Source organism: Eptesicus fuscus, chromosome 2 (genome assembly GCF_027574615.1).
Source record: "Eptesicus fuscus isolate TK198812 chromosome 2, DD_ASM_mEF_20220401, whole genome shotgun sequence".
NCBI classification, from domain to species: Eukaryota; Metazoa; Chordata; class Mammalia; order Chiroptera; family Vespertilionidae; genus Eptesicus; species Eptesicus fuscus.
In genome coordinates, this window is record NC_072474.1 from 91,783,865 (window position 1) to 91,810,883 (window position 27,019).

At 41.5% G+C, this 27,019-nt stretch overlaps 1 protein-coding gene across 2 annotated transcripts in view; it reads right to left on the reverse strand.

Annotated features, from left to right (window-relative positions):
* Positions 1-27,019, reverse strand: part of LIMCH1 (LIM and calponin homology domains 1) — a 323,090-nt gene that overhangs the window by 13,627 nt on the left and 282,444 nt on the right. For both annotated transcript variants that reach the window (XM_008140255.3, XM_054729386.1), the window contains 10 exons: positions 18,939-19,029; positions 17,712-17,875; positions 13,799-13,904; positions 10,505-10,545; positions 8,700-8,780; positions 5,256-5,348; positions 4,238-4,342; positions 3,223-3,350; positions 1,274-1,395; positions 885-1,008 (listed from right to left, as the gene is read on the reverse strand). In XM_008140255.3, the coding sequence (XP_008138477.2) occupies positions 885-1,008; positions 1,274-1,395; positions 3,223-3,350; positions 4,238-4,342; positions 5,256-5,348; positions 8,700-8,780; positions 10,505-10,545; positions 13,799-13,904; positions 17,712-17,875; positions 18,939-19,029 (1,055 nt within the window). The remainder of the gene's footprint in view (positions 1-884; positions 1,009-1,273; positions 1,396-3,222; positions 3,351-4,237; positions 4,343-5,255; positions 5,349-8,699; positions 8,781-10,504; positions 10,546-13,798; positions 13,905-17,711; positions 17,876-18,938; positions 19,030-27,019) is intronic.

Sequence of the window (27,019 nt, forward strand, 5' to 3'; positions counted from 1 at the left end):
GTAGGTAGTATTACTATTGCCATTTTATACATGAAGAAACTGAAGCAGAGAAAGATTAATCAACTTGCTCAAAGCCCTACACAGGCAAGTGGCAGAGTCAAAAGCTGAACCCAGGTGGTCTGGCTCCAGGTAGAGAGACTCGCTAATGTATAATGAAGGTTGTATTTTAAAAGCTGATTACAAAGAACCTCTGGTTCACATATGATCTTACCATTGAACTGTGGTATAATTTTGAATTCCTCTACCACTTAACCCGTCAAGTACTTTGAATAAGTTATTTAATTTCCTTGAGCCTCTATTTCCTCCTCTGAAAAATGGGAATAATAACTCAATTGAAGTTATTGGGAGAGCTCAGTGAGTTAATTTATGAAAAGAAGCGAAAAGCTATGGTAACCCTTCAACACAGTGCCTGTTATATTGAAATGTATCAAAAATATTAGGAACTATTATTGTAAAAAATATAAATCTTACAAAATTAAAATATAGCCTAAGGTAGCTAACTAAAAGGGAGAGAATGATAATGAGAGGGAACACTTTTTCCTTAAAAGAATATTTGTCAATAGATTTTGAGACAATTTAACTCACTTAAAGAAATTGTTAACACAACATGCCTGCAAATTCTTTTCAATGTTTAGATATGTGGGTTAAAAGCATTACCTGGTCTCTTTCAAATAGATAAACTCGGAGGGTATCATTACTTCCCTGGGAGACTGTCCTAAATTTCCATAAACAATTGTTACTTTGAATCAATGAGATTCAAGAGAGAGAAAGCACGAAAATGCCGCTAACACCTTGCTATCACACGCTTTTTCATTTTCCCCTTTCTTCGTCAATACATTAAAAAAAAAAAAAAAGGAGTTCCACATCTATCGTTGGTTACTCACTTCCGCCTTTCACTCGGGGACTCAATCTGATGGTTAATGCTGTTATCCAATGGGAGGGTTTTTGGCTTCACATCTTCTAAAGTGTTCATTGGCAGGTTTGACACCTGCTGATTCCGGGATGGACCTGAGGCCAATCAAGAACATAAACTTAGAGCTCAGTAACAGCACCTTTGCTTAGTAAGCCGCCTTTCTTTAAAGTGCTAATGCCTGCTGAGGTCTCAAGGTGAGTCCACGGAGAGTCTGGCCCTTGGTGGTGGGAGTTTATTCATGGTGCTATAGAGCATAAGCTAGAAGAGAAGCTTGCAGCCAAATAGAAATCACATCTGTCTGGATGACAAGCGGGCTGTCGTACAATAATTTAAACATCGGTGGGTCTTTTCCTTCCTTACCCTGAGCTGGCTGTGGGTTCACCCCACAGTGTGGGGCCCCAGCTTCTGTATCCAGCTGATCATTTGGATGGGCTCCTTTTGATGCAGGGTTCTCAGAATCAGTCAAGGCCCCTTGAATAAGTCTGTTAAAATAAGTAAGTATATTTCAGAACAGAGATAAAAGCAACTGAACTAAAATTATTGATCTTATCCTTTAGGGTATGGAAGTACCAATTTCAATATGAAAAGAAAAAACAACCCACAAAAGAGGGCTAACTAAATGCTTATTTATTCTTTTTATTTTAAACTAGGTTGAAATGCTCTGAACTGCTACTCGTTTTTATTACCCATCAATTTAAAAAGCTTGAGAAGCCATCATTTCTGATGTCCTTCCCACCTCCCTCCCCACCAAAGCAATTCATTCTAATAATTTCAAGAGAAGCCAGAGCTAACTGCTGGACTCTCCCAGATTTTCACGAGAGGACTTATTGTAGAAATCATTTGCACCACGTGGGACTTTGGCAGCTCATGGTTATCTACATAGCCTTTTTATAGCGTCTGTGTATAAAGAAAGGAGAGGTTGAAGAGATTTTAAAGGGTCCCTGGCAACAATAGAGACGGTTGGGAGAACTATAAAAAATGCACATAAAATGCTTATCAGTGGTGCTCAAAAATTCCTGATGGGTGGCTTTCATTTCATAAAACTGGAAAGTCCCTTTAAACAGTGTTAACTGGAAGCAGATGTGCTATTCCAAGGGCTCCACAGACTCTGGACATGGGCCCTGAGCCCCTATACCCTACACCTCACCCAGTCTTCTGAGGGGCATAGGAGGGTTCTCAGAGCAAATCCCACCAGAGGAGCCAATAGAAACCTTCTAAAGTGTTCACTGGTGGGTTTGATACCTGCTGATTCCAACCCCAAATTGATCAGTCTTTGAAAATAACCCTTAGATAGCCATTCCTCTGAGGATGGCGTGTGTGTACGTGCAACCTGGTCCAGCATGCACACTTATCAATATCTATCTAGTATCTCGGAGCTGCAGAGACAAACATCTGTCTCATAAAGAACTTGCTCGAGCCCTGACCGGTTTGGCTCAGTGGATAGAGCGACGGCCTGCAGACTAAAAGGTCCCAGGTTCGATTCCGGTCAAGGGTATGTACCTTGGTTGCGGGCACATCCCTGGTAGGAGATGTGCAGGAGGCAGCTGATCGATGTTTCTAACTCTCTATCCCTCTCCCTTCCTCTCTGTAAAAAAAAAAATCAATAAAATACATTTAAAAAAAGAAAAGAAAAGGCTGTGTTGGGTGAGGTAAAACACTAAGGAAAAAAAAAAAAAAAAGAACTTGCTCGTGGCAGAGCCTCCTGGGTTTCTGTGGGTCCCTTCTAGGTTAGGTGTGGGGTGGAAGCAAAAAACTCACCATTGCCCAAAGCTACAATCAGATTCTGCTCCCATGGAATAGACTAGAACCCATGAGTGTGTGTGTCGGGGGGTTACCCACACCCAATCAATTTGTTGGTTGTTCTTTATATTATCACACAGAGTAAACGTGGCTTCTCACAGCTCAGAGGATACTAACAGCAGAGTTCAGGTCCACAGTAAAACCACAGTGGGTGGGACCCCAGCACATGTCTTCAACCTCTATCCCTCCAGACACATCAACTATTTCAGGTGAGCAATGTTTAGGTTTAGGGCTTTGAATGGACCACATGCTCCTTCTCTGATCTATACTGTCTCCTCTCATTTGAAAAAGGCTTTGCCTATTTAAAATCAGGCTATTTATATTCAATTGCATAAGGACACTGACTTCAGAGTCATTAGAATGTGTTCAAGCAATATGTAATGTATTACTGGAATGATCATTTCAAAGGCGAATATGATTTGCATCAGCAATGAGCACTCTTCCTGGGAGAGAGCAGGCAGAGCCTGGTTTTGCGCATTTAGACCGACAGCCTGAACCATGGGGCATACCTGCCCTTTTCCTCCAGGGGATCACTTTCTCTAGGCTCAAGCAACAAGCCATTGTTGCCCCCCGGGAATGGTTTCTTCTGTCTTGTCTCTTGTTCTTCTTCACGGCAGTTTTCCAGATCCATCTTATTCTAACAGGGAAAACAAGGATAATCTTAAATATAAATTAATCCCACTGGACAACACTCATCTCTGGCTATTGGATAGTTGAAGCTTCCTCCCCTTCCCCCAATCACATTGCCTGCAAGTTAAGGAACAGTTGTTCACATTAATTGAATAGTAACTGAGCTATAACGATTTAAAATAAACGTGCAATCTGGATCTTTTTCAGAAGTTATCATAGAGGGGGATAGTTTAGAAAACCCACTGTTTCAAAATCAAACAGTCACAGAACTGCTAATTTCAGGACAAATGGCTTTCTAGTGCCCACCATTATTTTCTTTAATGCAGATTATAGACTACCCAGGGTCTGGTATGACTTTTGTCCACCACCTATCTCCATGACCTTGTTTGGGGGATATGGAGGTAGACCAGCTGTTCTGGGCTCTCTCCAGCCCTTGAAGACACATGTAAATTTCATGTGGAATTTTAAGAGTGGGTTAGAAGCAACTTTGATGGAGGCTGGTGGAGAGCCTGCTGTTGGCACCAGTGCAAAGGGACGTGTGTTATGGCAGAGAGGAATGCATGCCTACTGAATGAACGAATGATGGGCAGAAAGAAGTTTTCCCAGCACATGGCCCATGAATTAGGACCTAACCAGCCAGTGCAGAGAGATGTTGGTAGCCAGCCTGTGGGGCAGATCTGGCCTCAGCAATGACTATACTGGTCCTTGGGCAATGGCTCTAGGTTTTGGCCATGGAATGACAATACCATGGTGTATGATGGCCATGTAGTAGCTGACACGAACCTAGGGAAATAGCCAGTCCTGGATTTAAACTCATGGAAAACTTGGCTGCGTGGCTTTATACCTCTTTTAGGTTTATTTATTTCACAAACTGCTTTTAATCTATAGTCTCACCACTGTTCCACTGCCTTCAGTCACAGAGGAGGATGTTGACAGCTGGTCTGCAGAACTTGAAGAAATAGTAAATGGAACCACAGTGTCTTCAATTATTTTGCGCTCCTAAGAGGAAGAACGGGAATTAATGAGAGGGAAAAAAAATCAAGTATCATATTTGTCAAGAGAAAAATTTCATTAAGGAACTTTAGAAAAAAGACATCAGAATTATATGCAAACAAGCAGGGCATTAAAAAAAGGTCTTATTTTCTAAAAGCACATAAATCAGATAATACTCTCTATGGGCAATGATTTAGAAATTAGCATTTGATTTAATAGAAAAACAAAGTCTTCACAAATTAATTAGTTAGTGAGATTCAAGAAGCCTTATTAGAAATGCTGTAGGGATTGGATTATGTGCAAAAATTATTATTGGAGATAAAATTCACTATAGTATTAATCATAAACAAATTTTAGATAATGTAGATAAAATGTAGCTCCCTTTAAATTACCTAATGTGGTCTGGTTTGTTCATCTAAAACATATGAAACCCACAAAACCAAATATTCCTCCCCACCATTCCCTAGCACTGCACTCAGCCTATGCTACTAAATCTCTCCAGTACCATGGAGTGAGTGCCGTGGTAAGACTCATTTGGCCTTGATATCAAAATTATCCTCATAAAATTAATTCACCACCAAACATGCTTGCTCAAACAAACACACTAACAAAGAAATTGATATCCATGTCCTCTCTCTAAGATAAACCAAGAATCTGACTCTCTGACTAGAGATCAGATATAACTATATTGTCACCCTGGACCATGACTCAGCACACCCGATCACAAATGGAATTTGGAGAAATTGTGGTCTTTTAGTGCCTCCAGGGTATGACTGTCTTAAAGAGGTTGGTGGGCTCTGCTGTGGGTGAAGATAATCAGCCACAGCCACAGGTACACACAAACCACAGACACAAAAGCATTGATCGCCTTTGAGAAACGAGGACCACGAGGTCCAGTTCCTTCTTGGGACTTTCCTACCTCCTCATAGTATCTGCGTTCTTCCTCCTCCACCTCCTTTTGGGCCTTCTCCCACTCTTCTTTCAGCTTGTCCTGCTCTTTCTGGTATCTCTCCTGTCACAGAATTTCCAGAGACTGTTCTGAACCGACCATTGCACGCATCATTGGGACACCCCCCCCGCAAAGCCAGCATGTTGAGAGACCATCTCCTTGTAACATGCTGAATCCAACCCGATCGTGCAACCCAAGGGGAAGAGCATTGTGTGGCACTCAAACATGTCAGGAACCTAAGAACCCCAGGGAGATCAGCACAGGGTGGGGCAAAAGTAGGTTTACAGTTGTCTGTATGGAAAATAATACAGTAATCCTACCTAATAAAAGGGAAGTATGCAAATAACCATCACTCCGCTACGCCCACGATTGGGCCGGCGGCAGGCTGGGGGCGGGACTTGGGGTGGCCAATTGGGCTGACAGGATGAGCAGGGGGTGGGGACTCACGAATCCCTGCCCCCCGTTCCTCCCATAGGCCCCAACGGCCGGCGCTGCGGGAGGACCGATGGAGCCGGCGGAAGGCACCGGTGGCGGAACTCAGGGTGGCCGATTGCGTGGCTGCCAGCACCAGTTTTCCACCAGCAGCAGTTTTTCTCTGGCCACCCGCTGATCGGAACGCCTCCCAATCGGAGTTCCTCTCGGGGTGGCGGATCGCGCTGGCGGGAGGCGCTCCGATCGGCAGGTGGCCCGAGGAAAACTGCTGCTGGCAGAAAACTGGTGCCGGCAGCCAGGTGAAGGAAGGTCTATTGCACGAAACTTCGTGCAACGGGCTTCTAGTTAAAAATAATAATGCAAGTTTAAAACTGTTTTGTGTTCTCACAACTGTAAATCTACTTTTGCCCCATTGTGTATTTTCTGCTGTTTTGTAGAACTGTTTTTCAGATATACGAGTAGTCACTTGCTTACGAAAAGAGAAAAGATGAAAAGATTGGAAGATTCTAAACTCTTCCTTCACTTGAGTTTTGTCCTAGGAGGTTAGCTAAACCACTCGTTTTGCCATTCGGCTAATAGAAATATGTTTGCTGCTGGGAGAGTTTAATAAAGGGTAACAAAAAACAAACCCTGCAGAAAGGTCCAAAGTGGACAAGATGGTAATTAGTTGAGTAGCCAAATTACTCTTTGCTTGAAGCCACTGTACCCAAATGCAATGTCCCTAGCTTTAAGTAACTTCTGAATTAAGAGTAGCTTTTAAACAGCCCACTGGAAGGCTTCAGTATCAGAACTGCCATTTCTTGTTTCCAGAAATAATACAACACTAGTCACCACTTCTGGGGGAAAAGAATAACATACGCTGAATAAGAACAGCTTTGAAAATGTGACCAGAGTTCCTGACCACTGACTGGAAGAAATGAATAAATGGCGATGAAAATTAATGCCTAAAATGAGAACTGACACCCCTGGATGCATGGGAATGGCACCCCTGACGTGACGGAGACAAAGGACTCAGCCAAGTGTACGACATAACAGTCAAACACTTTAGGCTAATCACTGCCAAACCTCTCTCTGGGGCTCAAACAAGTCTGGGAGGCGCTGGGATCTCCTCCGGGTCTGAGCTGTTGTGTCGTTATCTCAGGAGCGGAAGGGCTGAATTGGGATCGCTAGGGCCTGGTGTTCATGTGACTGCTCTGGCAAAGCCATGGCTGGTCAACCCCTGGCGGCTTTTCTTTCCAGGTAAACATGTTACAAACACCTAACATTGTAAAACCTAACATTGTAAAGGTTTAGACAGGAACTTCAGGGGCTTTTCCAATAGAGAAAACAGGCCTCAAAACTTCACAAAAGCTGAAAGACAAGTGAAGCATTTCAGGTTCGTTGGTTCTAGAAGCTCACATCACGCGCTGCCCTCCCCAAGAGGATGCTCTGATACCTGTAATGCGGGGTGTGAAAGACGTACGTCTGCCCTCCCCCTATTTCCCCACAAACACCTTTCCCCAAAGCCCACAGCCCACCATGCACCACCCTGGGTAACAATGCGGTGGGGCAGGAAGGAGACATACGCCTGCATCTGGAACCGTGGTCCCCTTCCAGAGTGTAACAGACAGGGTGCCACGTGGCAAGCGCAGTTGTCTGCTGTCTGCACTCTGTGGAATCTCTGACTCTGGGCTGTGCAAAATGGGCCCCAATTTCTGAGAGAACAGCAGATGGCTGGGGCTGGTCTGGCCTCTCTCTTCCAAAGGACCCAAAAGTTCCAATGTGACTTTGCTGAATCCAGTTCTTACTAACATTTTGATATTGAAGATTTACCTCTATGCAATGTTGAAAAGGATAAAATTGAACTGGCAGACCTAAAGCCACACTACAGTTAGCTGTCTAAACGGATCCTGCTCCTGTGCCCCCTGGGAAGTAAGCCAAAGGGATTAGAGCAAAAATATGTTTTAAGGAAGTAAAATAAAGTTGCATTAAGTATTGCTTTCTACACAGCAGCAGAAAGCCATAAAAATTAATGAGATTTAAAATTCTTTTTTATTTATGATTTTTTTTGGTAAAATCAGTACTATTGGGGGTATCATGGAAAGAACATGAGTTTTAAAGTCATCCAGACTTGGAATTGAAACCAAGTTCAGCCCTTGTTAGTTGTGTGACCTTGTGCTATTTAACTTCTTTGAGTCTTAATTTCTTCAATTGCAAGTGAGGGCTGATGAGATATACTCTGAAGAGTTTTATGAGAACTAAATTAGATAAACGATGTCAAACACCAACCACAGTTCCTGGCACATCTCAAGTACTCAGCAGAGGCTACTTCCTAAGGTTCCTAGGTTCCTTTTTGAAGCCCTGTTACCCAACAAGAAACAAGAGCCAGGCTCAATTTTATTTCACATGGATGCTTTCGAAATGCTTTTAACAGCCCTAGCAGGTTTGGCTCAGTGGATAGAGCATTGGCCTGTGGACTGAAGGGCCCCGGCTCGATTCTGATCAAGGCATGCACCTCGATTGCAGGCCCCGGTTGGGGCACATGCGGGAGGCATCAATCCGTGTGTCTCTCTCACATTGATGTTTCTCCCTCTCTGTCTCTCCCCCTCCCTTCCACTCTCTCTAAAAATCAATGGAAAAATATCCTCAGGTGAGGATTAGCAACTACAAAAAAGCTTTTGACAATTCCTTTCCACTGCTACTGGGACTGGAATTTTATTGACAACCAAGGAGGAGAGGACGGCCTGAGTTGGCATTAATCAATACGTGGAAGTTAAAAATAATTTTTTTAAAGTGAAATGCTTTTTCCTTGTGTTCATCCGTATAACCTCTGGTATGAGGAATTAGACACAGGGCATTAGGTCTGCAAAATGAACTAACAGACTCACTGGCTTCTGAGAAGAATTCAATTCCACGTTTTCCTGGAAATCTATTTAATATGACAGAAATTAAGAGAGCATCAGAAAAAAAAAAAAAAAAAGGCAGCGAACCCAGTTGCCTTACCTGGAGCAGACGTTCCTGCTCCTGCTGCCATTTCTCCTGTCGCCTGCGCTCCTCTTCCGGGTCCCAAGCCCAGAACTTGAACTGCTTAGAAAATAAAAACATGATCAGGATTGAGCCACGTCCTCAAGGCCTGGCCAGCGCGAGGGACACGGGTAGCCGATGGGCTGGCACCCGACGGACACACGGAAGAGAGCCTTCGTTTATCTAAAGGTCCTCTTTGTCGGCAGCACCGCTATTTAGTCTTAGGCCCTCTTTGGTTCCCTTCCAAGAGGCTGATAGGCTTCTGTGAACCTTTTAGGAGCTAATGAAAACACGAAGTAATTAGCCCCTGGCACGGGCAGGCTTTTGCTTCATTTCTTTTAGAAGCGATTTCTTAAATGAATTCACGCTCGGGAGCGTAAGATACTCATTCTGCATATTGATCCGGGGTGCAGGCAAATGGGACCGCTTATCTCAGCAGAGCTGCGTTTTGTGAGAAGAGACGCTTGCCGCACTGTAGGACTCTGTCATTCCTTATGCTGCGGCTGCTTCCCACACCGGCCTTCTCTAACCACTCACCACTGCCCACCAGCGTCACCTGAGATCAGGCAATGGGGAGCCCCTGCCTTGGAACCCACATAACAAACAGTCCAACCCAAAGACTCCTTTTTGTGTGTGTGTGTGTGTCTTTTAAGAATTTTTTTTTGTGAGTTTAGGAACCAAGTCAGTGGACAGAAATAATAGGAGAAAAATGCATGAGTCTAAGCGAACACCCAGGCCACAGGGTATAAGATTGAGAGGGTCCGGGTGGGGGACGGGGAGGGGAGGCAGAAATCCCAGCTGGTCCTTGGGGAATCAGCAAAAGGGGGGCTGCAGTGTTGAAAGTTGGCTCCCCCATCACCCAGAGTAGGTGCTGAGGCAAACCAGGTTCCCCAATAACTGTATTTCCTCCCTTCCTCCTGATGGGGTAATTTGGGGAGACACTTAAAACTGCTTGGGAATCTTGAAAGAAAAAGCGAGGTGAGGGTGGGAGAGTTAGGGAGAAAGGGAAGAGTCTGGGGTACAGTCAAGGAAGACAATGTTCAGAGAAGATTCAAAGGCACAGCGGTGATTCTGCGGCCGCACCAAGGGGCTCTGTGCTAGGTGATTGAGCCACAGAGGAACCGAATCCTACAAATCGGGTGGGAATTTCAAGGGTGAGCAAGGGTGACAGGCCCGGCCCTGGAAACACCCAGTTTAGAGAAGAGCCAGATGCGCAGAAAGTGTTCAGATAAAATCGAGCAGCATGGCATTGGATAGTGTCACATGTCTTGACACTTTAACTAGCAAATGCTTATTTTATTTCACTTAAATAAAACACTGAAAACTAAACGTGTGGTTACTATTGCTCAAGGTACTGATTGCGACAAGGGGTGCAACCAAGACAGCTTGGGTCTTGCAGAAAGAGTCCAGGCTGGGCCCTACTGCCAACTTAACGATGTTGAATGACTGTTCTCAAAAAAAAAAAAAAAAAAAAAAAAAAGATTTTTGAATGCTTACAGAAAGTGCATATTTTAATACTAATTCCTACTGTCACATGCATTTTAATTGCTTCTTTTAGGTTTTACTTCCCTGACTCGCTTACCCTTTTGTTTCCAGATCACAGCTCTGCATAATGATAACCCACATCTTCCTAATGCACCTGGCAGCATCTGCATGACTTTCACCTATTCTTTTACAATCGTTTGAAGCCCATTTTTTAGGGGATCCTCTGTAAGCGAATCAAATACTCTATAATTAAAATCACACTAAATGCATGATCTCATTCCTTAAAATGAGTTACTCACAGGTGTAGTTGCAGGTGACTTTTCACTGCTGGGAGAATCCCCTGGACAGGAAGAAAAAAAAAAAAAGATCACAGTGTGAGTAGCTTCGCACTGTATTTCTCGTTGACCCTCTCAGTGGAGTGTGGCTCCTATGTCAGCTTCAAACCAATTTTTCTTGGTAAGCCAAGAGCATTAGAAGATCAGAATAAAGCAGACCCCTGAAGCAGTTGGTACCCATCACCAAAAGTAGTCAGAACCAGTGTAATAAGACTGATGCCATCAATTAGCACCCAGTACTAAGCGCTAGGAAGCAAAATCTATTCCTACTAGTGCCGGCTTTTAATACACCTTGCATTCTGGCTTGATTGACAGTTCCCTCCCTGTCTGCCATGGAAAAGTTTCATACAGGGAGAGGCCAAATGTCACCCAGGAAATAGAGAGTGACACAGTTAACAAGAGAACCATGTTCCCGGTAAACGCTTCTCATCTTCGCTTTTTAAAAAAGAAAAGGACAATAAAGAGGTGAATATTATTATTTCTTTAGATTTTCAAAATCAAAGTAAAATCCTGTGAATTTCCTTCCCCCCCCCAATTTTAGTATAACTGGTACTGATATCAAAGAACTAGCTCTTTGCTAACTGTGTGCCAGAAACAAGCATTTTCCCCCCTGAGGTCAGAAATGAAGAAAAATACGACATTATTGGTTGCCCGCAACATGGATTTTTTTGCACAGAAGAAATACAGCTAGCCAGTATGCGTTTTACCTGACTGGGAGAAAAACTGGGAACGTCGCCAAGAGTTCTGAACTCTAAGCGGAAGGCTGGCAGTGCCAGGCGACTCTAGATCAAATGGCAGAACGGAACAAACAGAAAATCATGAGAACGGGGTGGGGGGTGAGAGTTGCGTAGAATCTTCTCCCAAGTCCCAGGCCCAGGTGTGGCTATCCAAGAACTGAGAGGGAAAGCATCTAAAGTATAAACTATCTCAATAAAACTCACACACACCCTGAAGACATGGACAAAAGTCAACGGAAATGAGGCAGTTCATGCCATTGCCTGTCTTCCTTGGTGTCAAGTGACATTTGATGGGCTCATACGTAAAGGTGATATTGTTAAAATGTTGAATCTCAAAATAATAAGATGATATGCTAATGAAGAACAAAATGCACGGTGTGCATTGCTTTTGGAGAACACTAGAAAAATATAAAAGACAGCCGAGATGAGTTCAGTTATTATTGTATACACTTCATAAAGGTTATGCATGGAAGTCTGTGGCAGAAGTTATATATGTATGTCACAAGAGCATGTAAATGTCTATGTGTCATGTGACAGCCCCACGCAGACACAAGCTCATCTGCATCCTGAAGCTAGCGCTGTGCCCATTTGTCATCATTCTCAATGCACATAATGGATTTTTTGCACAAAAGAAATACAGCTAGCCAGTATGCACTTTAACGTGCACATATTTTCCTGAAACACCAGTTTGAGGTATCTTTCTACTGTTGGGAGAGTTGAGAAAAGGAAATTTGTCATCTTTAAATGTATCTTATGAAGGTTTTCAGAGTAATTAAAGACTATTTATGCATGTGTGTATGTTTAAGGGAAGTCTGTGGGACAACCTTAAGTTTTTATGGAAATGGGGGAGATAGACTGTCTGGGGGAGCGAGCACTAGGTATGGCTCCAGGATTCCCCATCTTAAACCTATAGCTCCTTTGGACTTGAGGTGCGTGCGACCTCAGACTAGTCAGTTGTAGGTGCACTGACTTTTTATATCTGGGCAAAGACCTATCCTTTCCCTGTCTCTCCAGATAAAGACAAATCATAGCTTTTAAGATTACATTTATTAGAGGCCTTCATGAAAGATATGAATTTATACATTTTAAACAAACATTACTGTTATTCTATCTGCACAACGACAAAGTGCTAGAAATAGGGCAGAATTTAAATTTGTCTAAATATGGCCAATTGCTGGCCTCATTATAAGACTATTTTTGTCAATTCCCTTCCGTAGGACCGAAAAATTAAAAATACATGTTTTGAAGACAGTATTGAACTTGTTTCCACATTAAGAAACTAGTGATCATCAATGCATGCTCTAATAAATTCCTTCCCAAGTACTTCCTGTTATGTAGAGAGAGCCCAACTTATCTCTCAGCCCTCAACAAAGGTTAATAGAAGCCAACTCAGATTCTACCCCAAACAGCTAACCCTTGTAAAAAAAAAAAAAAAAAGTAAAAATAAATCCCCAGCCACAATATGCCTACACCATCCTCTCTTTGCCAGGACTGCTCAATCTATAAAATAAGCTGGGGAAAGTACAGTCAAGAAGAAAAGCAAGATACCTTACAGTTCTTGCCTCCGGAGCTTAGCTGTTTTCATATCTACAGAGAACTCACACCAGTAAAGCCCAGTGGTCTGTTCTGAAGAATAGTCCCTATGGATCATGGACTTCTTAGGACATCCCCCTACTGTTCACATCACTACGGCTCCTTTTGGGGTGACTGTAGGCACCTAGATGTCTCACCAGGATAAAGGGATTCAAGTTGGGCTCTTAAATAGGAAAGGGTGAATTCACAATCTACACATGGCCTAAAAGGTACTTGGGAGTTTGCAGTGGTCAGTGCCTTTTACAACTCCCATAGGCCCTAAACTCCTATCTTTTTAGAGGCCACCCCTCCACACATTATATCAAACATATGAAACATAGTAAAATATACCCCCAGCATTTACATGTATTTAATACACACACACACACACACACACACACACACACATCTATTCTTGCTATAATAGTTTTTGGAAAGATTAAAGGTTTTGCTTATGAGTAATACATTTAACCTATGATGAGGAATGATTTCTCGGTGCACACACAGCTATTATTATGAAGTAAGAAAGTCTGACTTTCTTCTAAGATTATTGTCAAGTGGATATTTTATAAAGACTACATAATTAACAATTAATGGGGTTGATATAATATTAAGATTATAAACTTTTTGTTAAAGTTATTGATTTTTCCCCATTTTGGAGACAATAAAATTGTTTTAAAGAATCAAACACTTGTGTAGGCCTTATCATGTCCATGGTGCCTGGCTGACAAGATGGTCTTGGCAGCTGGGTCCTTGGCTGGGCCACAGAGAATGCAGCCCCAGAATTCTATTCTGAAATCAGTAATCCCGCCACTGGGCTCTGCAAACACTGTGGCCAAAGGGACATCAACATAAAGGAAGTAATCCTCACTCACATGAAGTAATATTTTACTGCAGATGGGCCCAGAAGAACATGTAGGACTAAAATAAAACATCTCCTTGTCTTTACCTTGAGAATTGAAATTTGGCAAATGTAACTGGTTGGTTTCAGGCATTTTGTCCAGAAATGGAAACGTCAGGGTTGCTTCTGGTTCTGGAGACTTTGGCTTTACCACCTGGATCAGGAGCAAGGGACACAAACATGGCAAAGATTGTCTATTAGTAAAGACACAGGAGAAATAAAATAAAAGAATCCATGGCAATCACATAAGTCAGTAAGCCCAAACATCTAACTTTTAAATGGAAAATTGGCCCCATTTTTCTATCCCCCTTCATGCTTTTCTACTTTAATGTAGAGGTCAATTTTCCAGAGGTATCTAATGAGAGCATATAAAAATTTCATGATCACTTTTTTCCCAAACCCAGAAGACAGTATTCCATCTTTGGGGTTACACATCACTCTGTCTCATTTTCTTATTGATCAATCACACAGTCTCTCCCTGATGCTACATAATGCTAAATTTATAATGCCAGGGTGTGAGATGTTCCATATAAGACTTAAAAATACCCCCTTACTACGTAAGTGTTAAATACTAATGTAATATTACCTTCTAACGGACATTATTCTCAGATACTACACAACCCCCCATCAAATTCATGCAAAGCACATTAAAGATAATATACTTTGCCTGTTGACATAGAAGCATTGTTACAAACAGCCATTATCAAACAGCTCCACAGCAATGATGCCCTTAGGGGGTTTTGAGGCATGTTAGATTACTTCTCCTATGGAAAATAGTCCCCAATTTGTAAATTCTTACGTTTGTTTTGTAAAAGTAGAATTTCCTTGTTATTGCCATTTAATTTTATCTTGTTTCTCCCCAATCTGATTGGCCTTTGTTAGAAGCACCTTCTTTCTGATTTGTTGTTTCTCACCAACTGATTGCTGAGAGACCAGATTACCAAACTAATGTCTAAAATAACAATCAGTAGACTCTGAGCAAAGATCTGAATGAGGAGCAGGGCTGGATCAATTCATGTCCTTCTAGCTGCGTACAGGACTTCCTCTGATTCACGCTGGCTGGAGGTTGGGTTCCCAACAGACTCATTTGATAGCCAATAAGGCAAGTGAGGTTATAGAGAGACCACTGTTTCATCATAAGCTGGCCTATATGATTTGGTCCTCAGGATGATTTAATGTCTAGAATTTCTTCTTGGTAGGATTCTATTTTTTCATTTTAAATATATTTTTATTGATTTCAGAAAGAGGAGGGGAGAGGGATAGAGAGATAGAAATATCAATGACGAGAGAGAATCATTGATTGGCTGCCTCCTGCACACCCCCTACTGGGGATCAAGTTTACAACCCGGGCATGTGCCCTGATGGGGAATCTAACCGTGATCTCCTGATTCATAGGTCGATGCTCAACCACTGAGCCACGTTGGCTGGGCACCTATTTTTTTTCTTATAAATAATATATCCAACCCTAATGGAATCCTGAAGAAAATATAGTTAATCACTTCATTCTACATTAGGGAAGTCAACCAGATAGCTAAATGAACTTCAGTACTAAATAAACATGCAATAAGTTGACAACCCTCACATCCTGACCTCATACCATCTCCTCCATATTTAAGTAAGATAAAAACATGTTTCAGCTAATTCCCAGTTGTAAATGAAACAGTTCACAGTCAACAGAAATGCTCAAAATGACCATCATATAAAAAGATCAGTGTGTGTGTACATGGGCACTTGGCAACGCTCTCAAGTGAAGTAAAAATGGTTGCAGCCACGGTGATCACCTCTCTCCCCTTTTCTAAGAGCTAATTGTACAGGAGGGAAAGGAGAAAGGGAAGAAATTCACCTGGTGTAAGAAAAGCAGTGTGTTCAAAGACCATTACACCATTTGTTAATCAACTAGCAGAAATTCTTAACCTGGAGTCCATAGAACAGAATTCAGGGGCTGTATGTACTTGGTACCAATTGATAAAAAACAGTAACACCCAAACAACAACAACAACAACAACGAAACACAACAAACCACACACACACACACACACACACACACACACACACACACACACACGGAGTTAAGACCCTGAAAACAATTTTTCCACAGGGTAGATGTGACACTTGTGGTCCAAAGATGGCTCACAAGTGAGGTTCTCAGACAAGGTACGCAGAAGAACACTCTTTAGTTATGGTATTCATTCTGTTTGATTAAAAAAAATTCAAGCTATGAAGTAGAGTTCTCCTTTCAATTTAGTTTTAAATGGAACAAAAAGTCAACTTGGAATACTACTAAATAATGAAGTGTAACATAGATAAGGCAAAACCTGCAAAGATAGGAAATCCTGCCTGCCCCCAATGTTTTCCCACAGTTTAGTTCCTCTTTCAAGACCTCCAGACTATTCTTTAATTCTCTATGTATAAAAAGCGGGGAGAGCTAGAGTCTGAAATTTCCAAAAGGCATCAAGGCCATAAGTATTTCTGAGACTCTACCAAGGACACAGCACTCTCAGCTCCCTAAGGCCAGGGGCCCTATCTTGGTCACTGTTGAATAGCCACTGTCTAATACAGTGCCTGGCACATAGTAGGTACACAGTCAGTATTGGTTGACTAAATGATGGAAGAACCAGACGTATAAGTGGTAAAATTTTTACTCTAAAGTCAAATCCAAATTTAGGGTTAAGTTTTAAAGTTGAAATATCACCACAGGTAGTATGTCCATAGGCAAGTCAGTGGTTCTCTACCTTGGTGGCCCATTTGAATCACGGGGAGCTTTTAAAAATACAGGTGCCTGGGCCCTGTCCCAAGAAATTCTGATTTATCTGAGCCGGAGTGTGCTTGGTATATTTTTAAGTTCTAAAAGGAAGCCAAGGTTGAGAACAATTGGTATAAAAGATGAAAACGTTTAGACTCCGCCTGAAAACAAAACAAATTACTATGAAGAGAATGAGACTCCAAACAAGGAAAAAGTTAATAAAAAAAGATGCTAAAACCCATTATATCAGAATAATAAGTTTCCAGTTTCCCTGTTCAAATCTGGAGGCATCAGAAGTACGCTGCTATAAAATAGCTAAATATGGGAAGGAGAATCTTTAGTGAGCTGAGAATAATCAAGCTCATACACAACAAACCAAAACCTAACTTCAAAGCTTTATAACTTATGTGAATATCACATTAAAATATACATCTAATTATTCATAATTAAAATTGATTGTTTAAATAAAATTTAATAGATGTAGAAAGAATACATATATATACACCAATTATTACTAGTAGAGAGGTAGGTTTCCCTGACTTTTTCTCACTCTTGCTCTATGTCTATGTTTGTTTATATTTCATTTTAAATAAATGTACATATATTATTTGAAAGATTTATTACATATTTATGTGTACATCACTATAAATATAAATTTAAAAAATATATACTATAGACTGAATGTTTGTGCCCCCCAAACTTCATATGTTGAAATCCTAACCCCCAAGGTAACAGTATGAAGGGCCTTTGGTAGGTGTTTAGGTCATGAGGGCAGAACCCTCATGAGTGGGATTGTGCCCTTATAAATGAGACCCTAGAGAGCTCCCTTGCTCCCTTCTGTCAAGTGAGGACACATGAGAAGTCCATCTGTAAAGTAGGAAGTGGGTTCTCACCAGACACCAAATCTGCCTTCATCTTGGACTTCCCAGCCTCCAGAACTATAAGAAATAAATGTCTGTTGTTTCTAAGCCATCCATCCTGTGGTACTCTCTCATAGCAACCCAAGTGGGCTAATGCATCCATCTTTCTGTATGTACTTAAATTATTTACAATGAACATAGAGTATATTTGCATTTAGAAAAATACAGATTAAAGACAGAAAAAAACTGAGAAGAGAAAATAAGTCTTCATGATGAACAGTTGTCACAGTGGCAGCCCACGGCCCTATGAAGCCATGCTAATTTAAATGTAACTGCTTTAACCCACTACGTAATTCACCTTTTGTGACAGCACCAACTCCACCTTCCCACTCATTTCATTTTCCGGTTTCTTCTGGTCTCTCTCTTCTGGCACATCGTTCCTCAGCTTGGGGCTGGAGGAGAACTCCACCGAGGCCGCGGTCGGGCTGCACCGAGTCACAGTAGTTGTAAAATGCTGGGGCTCTGAAATGGAGTTACAGTCAGAAACTTAAAGGCGTTGCATTACCGTGTGACAAGGTGTATAACGGAGCTAAAGATGCCAGCATTCTCTAGGCTCTTCCATGCTATTATATATAAAAAAAAACAAGCAGCATAAAACACATCAAAGAATCCCACTATGAAAAACGTAAGTTTTTGTTAAGAGCCAGAGTTTACATAGGAGTAACACTGCACGAGACAAAATGCTGGCACGAAGTATTCTGATAGGTGGGCTGGGTGGGCCAACATCTCCAGATAGTTTCCATCCAAAGGACTGCGTGGCAGCCTGACTCCTCCTTTTGTATTCCAATGTTCCTTCTTATCTTCACAGGTTCATAACTGGGATGTGTTGAGGATTGCATAGTGTACACAATGCAATGAAAACAAAGTGCTCTTTGATATATAGAGAAGAAGTAGGCACACTCTAGAGTGGGTGGAAAAGTCACCCACTGAGGGGCCTATCAGAATGAGGGGGTATAATCTAGTTTGGAATTTTTAGTAATGAGAGTTCATTTATTCTAACATGCCATTTAAAGCTAATTTGGAAGTGGAAGAGGGTGAAAGGCTTTTATGTTTACCAAAATAAGAAATGTGTTGAAAGCACTGAAAAGCATTCACTCAAGAAACATTCCTATCTGTGGCATTACTTTATTCTTTCAAACTATTATTTTAAACTATTCACCAGCTTTATTATTTCAGTGTCTATTTTTATGATATATATTTTTAATCTGTCTTATAAATTGCTGTTGCTGTGTGTTTAAAATATGACCCTCAGTTTTTATCATTATTTATTTGGGGCAATATAATCTTATTTATGAGGATGGAGATACACTTTCAAGATAACAAAACAAAGCAAGGATTTTAGCGCCAGATAAATCATAGTCAGAATTTCCCTAAAACGCCTCTAGGTGGCAGCACAACCACACACCAGTTTTAGAGTCTACCTTTCTGTCGCTCATTTAGGAGGAATTCTTGACTCTCTTTCTTGACTGTTATATCTTAAGAGTTACCATGATTTACTTTAAAACTAGTCTGTTAGGAAACAAACCTGATGAGGCAAGTTCTGTATTCCCTTCTTTTAGGTTTTCACCATCTTTCTCAGCTTCTTGGCTGTTTGGTTCCATTTCCTCAGAGGTTGCCTGAAAAAAAAAAAAAAAAGATTTTTATCCCCCCTTGAATAAATAATCCCTTAGAAGGTTGTAAAAAGGTAGAGGATTTCTTTCTCTCTCTCTTTTTTTCAAATAATACTATTTAGGCAAACAAGGCGAGTTGCCTATATGCATGCATTCTTTCCAATTTCTTAGGCAGCTTCCTGGTGAAGGGCTGGCTTTGTGGAAGCAGACAAGCTGGGAAGGAGAAGAGAGGCACTGAGGCAGCAGCACAGTACGAGGGCACACCCACACCCACACCCCACCCACACCCACACCCACACCCACTGCCCACCTCCTCAGATGGCCTCAGATGCACATCCCCATTTTCTTCTTCTTTTCACCACCAAATCTTCAAAATCATAGTTACCACCCACTTGCTCCCAAATGTCTCTAATGTTGGCTTAGGGTCCTATCACCAGTGGGGGAAAAATACTTTTGTTAAGATTACAATTAACCTCTCAATAGCTTGTCTTCAGCATAGATGCCTGTGGTTCTTAGCATTGTGGAGTTTATTCTTAACGATCTCTTCTCAACAACTCTGTTATCCGAGTTCTTATTTCTCACTCATTCTCTCTCTCTCTCTCTCTCTCTCTCTCTCTCTCTCTCTCTCTCTCTCTCAACTTTTCTCTTACTGATTCTTGGTCCTTTTCTTTTCATAAAAATATGGGTCACTCCTGAAAACTTCAATTATTTTCCTCCACCTGTGCTGAGTCACCTCAAATGTATCAATTATTGCCATGGGTTCACCATTATATTCTTTATCCATTTATGACTTGTACTTAAATCTTTAACCCCTAGAGCCCATCAAAGCTTCAGTTCAGCTGACCTACCATCACTGTCATGGTAAATGTTACCCTCAAACAAGCCTCTCTTCCAAATCGATGATTTCTGTTTATGGCATTAATTTTCCCCATCACACAAATTAAACTTTGAGGTGTTTCTTGACTCAGGCCTCATGAGTGTCCATCATTTACCAAGTCCTACCAAGGCTTTAACACAATAGTTTTCATATCCATCATTCCTTTATATTTTTTCAGCTAGGCATCTCTCTGGTTTGGATCTTGCTGTCTAATTCACTTGGCACATCACCATGGTGCTCATCTCTCTCAGTAGTACCTCAATTGTATCAGTGTTATGCTTGGTATTCCATAACATGAAAAGAATTTGGAACAACCTAAATGCCCAACAATTAAGGAATTATGATATAGGATGATGTTTCAAAAAAGGAAACATCATCCTATATCATAAAAGGGTAATATGCAAATTGTCCCCTTGACTGGGAGTTCCACCAGAGTTCGACCAGGGGGTGGGGCTGGCCCGCAGTCTGGGGCCCCTCCCCCTGGCCTGCCCAGCCAGATCTGCCCCTATCAGGGCCACCGGCTGGACCCCACCCATGCACAAATTTGTGCACTGGGCCTCTAGTGCAATCACAAAAGGATATTGAACAATAGCTAATGATATGTGAAAATATTTGTTATGTAATGTTAAGTTTAAAAATGTATACTGTATAGACATATGATGCCTACATTGTACTACTGAATGTACACTTAAAATGGTGAAGATAGTAAATTTCATTATTTGTATTTTACCACAATAAAAAATTAGAAAAAAAAACGTTAAAAAATAAAAATTATTTGCAAATTTCTTAAGTGTAAAAAATACACACCTTTAAGTAATATGCTTTTCAAGCATCTAAAAGATTTTACAACAGCGTCCAGTGAAAAAGGTGCCTTTTCTTTTGGAGGATGAGGTAGTTTTAAAATCTTCATAATTAGATGGGCATTTTCTAATGATGGAAGCCATGTATCAATTTTAGAAGAACATAATATTAAATTAAAATGCACTTTTAAAACCCAGGGCAGGAAATAGCACTGCATTTATATTCATTAATGAACTTTGTAACTTTCTAATATATCAACAAGCCTGAATTGAATCCTTTTAAGAGATTTAATGAGTGAAAATAGTTAAATAAATGGAACATTCTCTTATTATATTTGTTACATGTATATATAAATGTGTGTTTACATTGTTATATTAATTACTGATATGACAGTAGCATTTGATGATCAATCAGTTGAGCATTACAAAAGAATAAGTTGGGTTTATAAGTTAAAGTGCTCCCCCCCCCCCACACACAGAAATTTTAATATATGATAGTATTTTTTTTTTTGTTTTATGACATTAATATATAAAACACTGACAGAAATACTGATTTTTAGGTTTCCCCCCACAAATGGCTTAGATTATAGAAAACTATCTGAGCTTGGGCAACAAATTTGCAGTTAAACATTGATGAATGATGCTCTTGAGAATACTGGTGTTTCCAATTACTAGAAATAAAATAACTACAAAAAAACAGGCCAAAGCGTCCCCAGCCCCAAAATGAACCAAAAAATGGACATATTTTATTGAATATCAGATGCCATCAATTTTAAGTTGTATTATTTTAGGTACTAAGAAAAAAACACACAGTCTGTTAAATATGACACACTATTGCTTATAAGACATCCTGATTCTGAGATGCTCAAATGTGGAAAGCGTGCTGCTTGGAATCAATGCCACAAGACTACTCAAGTCCTTTAGACATCATTTATAAAGGAGACAAAATTCTCAAGCATGACTTCACTTAGAATTACTTTACTGGCACACCACAGTCCAGCAACATTTTACTTATGCGAGACTAATGGAGAACTCCCACTTTCAAGAATTCTCACATTTCTGAATGCATTTCTATGTGGCTTAACTCTCACTTACTGAGCTCCAAGATGACCCAATTTATCTTCCCTTAAATGATGCTTTCAAGGTTACTATAGCCACGATCAATATTTCCTGCATTTACCATCTGTCAGCATCGTTAGGTTACTTGACATGGATTATCTCACTCAATTGTCAGAACAGGCTTACTAGTATAAGGTATGGACCAATATGATTCCCTTCATACGGGTGAGGAAAGTGAGGCCCAGGAGGCTGACTTACCCGGGATCCCACTGCTAGCAGGTAGGGGATGTGGGAACCCTGCCCTGTGCTGGTAACCGCAGTGCCCCATCATCTGGGCTGGGGTTCACACCCTCTTTCAAGCTGTCCCCAGGGACTTCAAGGTTTTGATCGGTAAGAAGCAATCCAGAACCTGAGGGTCCCAAGGTTACTGCTGAAATGATTCAAACTGCCTTTTCAGTTCCCTTTCCTTTTCATCCATTCTACCTCATTCTTCTCATTCTACGTCTCATCTATTCATTCTGCAAAAACTCTGGAACCTTTTAGGAGGCCATTTAGCTCAGTCTCTACTTCCTAGGGCAGCTTGAGAACAGACTGCTCCAGCCATCACTCCACCTTAGGGCTTTCCAATCAGTCCAGGTTCTGGGGGGTAGGGAGCACTGGCCCAGCACAGTATCTGACAGAGAGCAGATACATAATCTATGTGAGGTAAGCACATGTTATATGCATTATTTATGGAATGTGTACTCTCAAGCTTAATTTAAATGCATACTAGTCATCAAAATCAGGCTATTACTAGCAAAATATTCAAGATAGATGAAGAGAAAAAGCAAACCACAATACAATTTGAATAACATGAGCCCATTTAAAAATATTTTATAGCCCAGCCAGCATGGCTCAGTGGTTGAGCGTTAACCTATGAACCAGGAGGTCATGGTTCAATTCCTGGTCAGCACAGTGGGCTCAATCCCCAGTGTGGGGTGGGCAGGAGGCAGCCAATCAGTGATTCTCTCTCATTATTGATGTTTCTATCTTTCTCCCCTTCTCCCTTCCTCTCTGAAATTAATAAAAATATATTAAAAATATTTCATATGCACTGATAAAAAGAGGATACACATTAAAAAATCTTAGTACTAATTTCTGAGTGGCTAGAGTACTAGGTACTTTATATTTTCTTTATAATTTTCTGTATTCTGCAATATCTATTGACTATACGTAATCAAGGGAAATCCCCAAAGCCAGTTTAATGAACTTATGTCTGGATACTCTATCTTGGAGGCTTGTTACTTTTGTACTCATATCATTATTTCAAAAGAAATGAATTCAAAATTGGCAGTTTTCACCAAGCCCACTATGCTGGAAAATTCACTTTCTGACCCATACTTTCCTCCTAAAGAGGGGAAGGGCCTTTCCTTCTCGCGAATGAAAACAAGTAAATAAAACAGATCCCTGGACACCAATGAATGAGAGCACAGAAAAGTTACAGGGGCCTAAGCCAGGAGCTGGCTTCCCCTTGACTGAGAACATGATCCAAACTGGCTCGGATGCCAGATGTAGCCCTGAGGCTACGGGTGAGAGGTGGCAGTTTCCTGGCTTGAGAGGGACAAGGTTTAGCCACAAAATCTATCAGGCATCTCGCTGCTTATTTTAACAAGACTCTTACTGGCGGACTGGCCCAGAGACCGACACTGAAGAACGCATTGGAAATAAGAAGCCAGAGATCAAGAACCATCCTGAGACCTAGGGCGTGGGTGGTGCCGTTTCCAGGACGGAGGGACTATGAGAACTTGGACTGATCATTTAACCTCTACGGTGGAAAGATGTGAAGTCCAAGGTCGTCTGCTGGGCTACCATTCTGTGACTCTGAGAGGTTCCCTGGCTCCAGTCTTGAATAACTTATCTGGACATGAGCCTGGAAAATCAGCCTACTTACGAGTAGGTCTTGGCACCATGACCCAGGTGCCATATATGCCATGCCCCTGTTTCCCCTCTCACTTTTACATCTCCAAATAGAGGTCTATTTTCACTGGATGAAATAGGATCTACATGAACAGTCAGCCTCTCCATTCCCTAAGCCTTTTCCTTTTGCCTTAGACATTTCAAACCAACAACGTGAGGCTCTGATCCAGGTAAGATGGGCTGGGTTTGATTTTTTGTTCCTGACGTATACTTTAAGTCTGTAAACGCTCCTGTACCTAAAGATCTTTAACGACTCTTAAAGAGCCTTAAACCTAACACTCTGATGACTACTTCTAGAGGGAGAAAAACAGCATCTAAAGAAATGTCTGTTGACATTTGACATCTCGAAGGAATGTGCAGTTGGTCTCAGCTGGAAGGAAAACAGCACCTACTCAAATGCCTTCACGCTGTTCTCACTGCAACACGAAATGTTTCATAAAAGATCTGCTTGTCTGTTTTCCTGGACCAGAAGATGTTAGGAAAGTACTGAATTTTCAAGAGGAAGGCCTGGGTCTTTGTCAAGGTGGAGAAAACATACCTAGTTATTTAGTTTGAGAAAAGCAGATGAAGTAGGCTATGCATCTACTTGCTGAGTTCGGTCCTTGGTCAATGAGGGAGAATTGCTGAAAACCTGGTGGGAGGGAAGGTCTGGCCAGCAGGGGGCGCGCAGCATCATTTGGGATGAGTTGGATCAAGGGTCATGAGATGGAGTGACAAAGAGATCAACCGGTGGGGCGTCCTGGGGGTGGAAATGGTAGAGGGAAGCCAGAATCGGGAAAAAGTGAAGAGGAAGAGAAGCAAAAGGAGCTGCAGGAAGAATCATGGGAGCAGGTGCAAGGGCGATCGTCTTCCGGGGAAAAGCCGTTCACGTCCGCATGTGTGTCAGAATTACAACCGGAATGACTGACAGGTGGAGCTGGAAGACGACAGGGAGTTGATCGCCTGTATAAAATTCACACCTGCTCAAGATGCTAATTTTGATGATCTTACTTTAACGTAAACAAACTTTACACCTTTTCAGGCTTTTGAAAAATGTAATGTAACTTTCTCTCCTTGGTTGTATGACAATATTAAAAATAACTTAAGGGCACCGCTATGAGTTGCTTTAATGTCATGCTAAGTGCTCCATATACATGAATTCTGCCAATATTATTATTAACTTCATTTTACATATAAACTGAGGCTCAGCCAGTTTAACTTGTCAGGCGGGGTTTGATCTTTGACCTAGTGCATGGAGTATTTTAGGCATCTTAGGAAAGGATCATTTTTTGTACCATTAAGAAAAGAAGAGATTCAAGCACAAATATAATGTACAGGGGATTAAGAACACACTGGGATAGCTTTGAGGGAGATAGAAAACATCTTTCTGTAGGTTACTGAACAAGATAAATTTATTCTCATATTAGGTAACATACCAAAGTCTCTTCCAATTCTGAATTCTAGGAGTCTATTTGTGCTATGGCATGGTTTCCTTACAGAAGCCAATATTTTAAAATGAGAAAAAAGTGTTAGGTTTCCTCTGGGAACTATCGCAGAGATGAGCAGGAGGAGACAGGAAACCTGTCCCTCTACTTGGAGTCACCCTCATGACCTCTCAGCCCCGTGATCCCCTCCTGTGGGCTCCTCACCACTGCCCGTGCCTTTGTTTCTGCTATGCCAACATGTGGAATACGGGAATCCTGGGATATTCCCAGCATATGGAATGGCCTGCCGCCCTCCTCCATTTCAATGCAAATCCTACACTTACTGTCAAGAAATCCACATCCCACAAAAGACCTTCCCGACAAACCCCAACCCGTAATGATCATACCTGTTCTTTGCAATCTTACATCCCTTCTACTCTTTTGACCCTATTACCTAGCACTTAATTAGATATAGTTTTATATACTTTTCTAGTTGCTTTATGAAAAGTGCTTCCCCAGAAAGTTTATGAGTTTCTTTTTCTATTTAAAAAATGTGGCACAGAGTAGGTCCTTAGTTCGCTGGTCCTCACCAGTGAACAGGCAACCATTGGCAAGGTCATTGCCATCACAACCTCATTACCTAGAGATGACTCAATGGAGGATGATCTGGAGTTGCTGATATCAGTAGACATAGCCGAGTAACAACGATAATCATGATAGCAAGCCTAACTTAATTTATGATCTATTTCTAAAGTAAGAGAGCTGTGGTCCCAAGAGCTTCCGATGAGAAAGATGAGGTTGAAGGAAACCGAAGTGATGACATAATGTTGTACAACGTGGTCCTGTTGGCACAAGAGGTTGACACGCCTGTCCTGCTGGAGTCCAGGGCCACCCTTCTCAGCTGCTCTGGTCTGAATGAATGCCCCTGCCTACTGTGGCTGTGCCCTTTGACTAGTTCCAGCTCGCCCTGAAGGAACTGTGACATTTTAGTGGTGGGTGAGTCTACTCCTCTGTAAAAAGTGTATCTGTTGGGAATGCAGTTTTTGGAAGAAAGACACTATTTAAAAAGAAGAACACTATTCCTTTGACAGCCCCACAGAATAGGGCAAACGAGCTAGAAACAGCAAACCAGGTCCAAGCTGGTATCAAGCCCAAGCAGCCCCACATTTCAAGCTGGTCACTGTATTTTGCCATCACCAATCAAGCCTACCGTTTTGATGAGGATACACTGGCTGTAACCCAGTCAAGAAAGGCTTTCCTTGGAATATGGAAAAGGAAGTATGATGAGGAGCAGGTTGACTGGAGAAGTGATTCTTTTAGAATGTCTTCTGGAACAACACATTCTGGATGGCAAACTTTGGGTGTCAAATTTTAGGTAAGCATGAAGAGTGTTTTAGTAATGAGCCAACATTTAATGTAGTACAGCTAACAACTTGGCTTTGAGTCTAATAGATACACCCAGGTAGTTATCTACTCAGAACATAAGGAGAGAGGCCCTGCCATAGTTAATTCAGGGGCCTAAAATATACTGGCGACAGGGAAAATAAATGACCATTGGAACCACTAGAGTTTATTAAACTAGAAATTACTCCAAACTGGGCAGTTTTCCAAGGAAGAGACACAGAGGAGAGACTCGCAGGCGTTTCCAGCAGTTTGGACTTGCCCCCGAGGCTGCCAGCATCAGGCCAGTTTCCAGGGGAAAGTTCACACGGCCACCATTTTGTTTGGGTTTGCCTTGTTATAAACTGTATAGACTTCTGAAATTACCTGATTTCCTTCAGATCACCTAATTTTTGCTTCTCTTAAAATAAGATGTGTTGGGGAGCTACGCAGTCAACGTGAAATCTTTCAACCCATCCTCTCTTTGCCCTTAGAGAGTTTAGCTGCACAACCACGTCAAA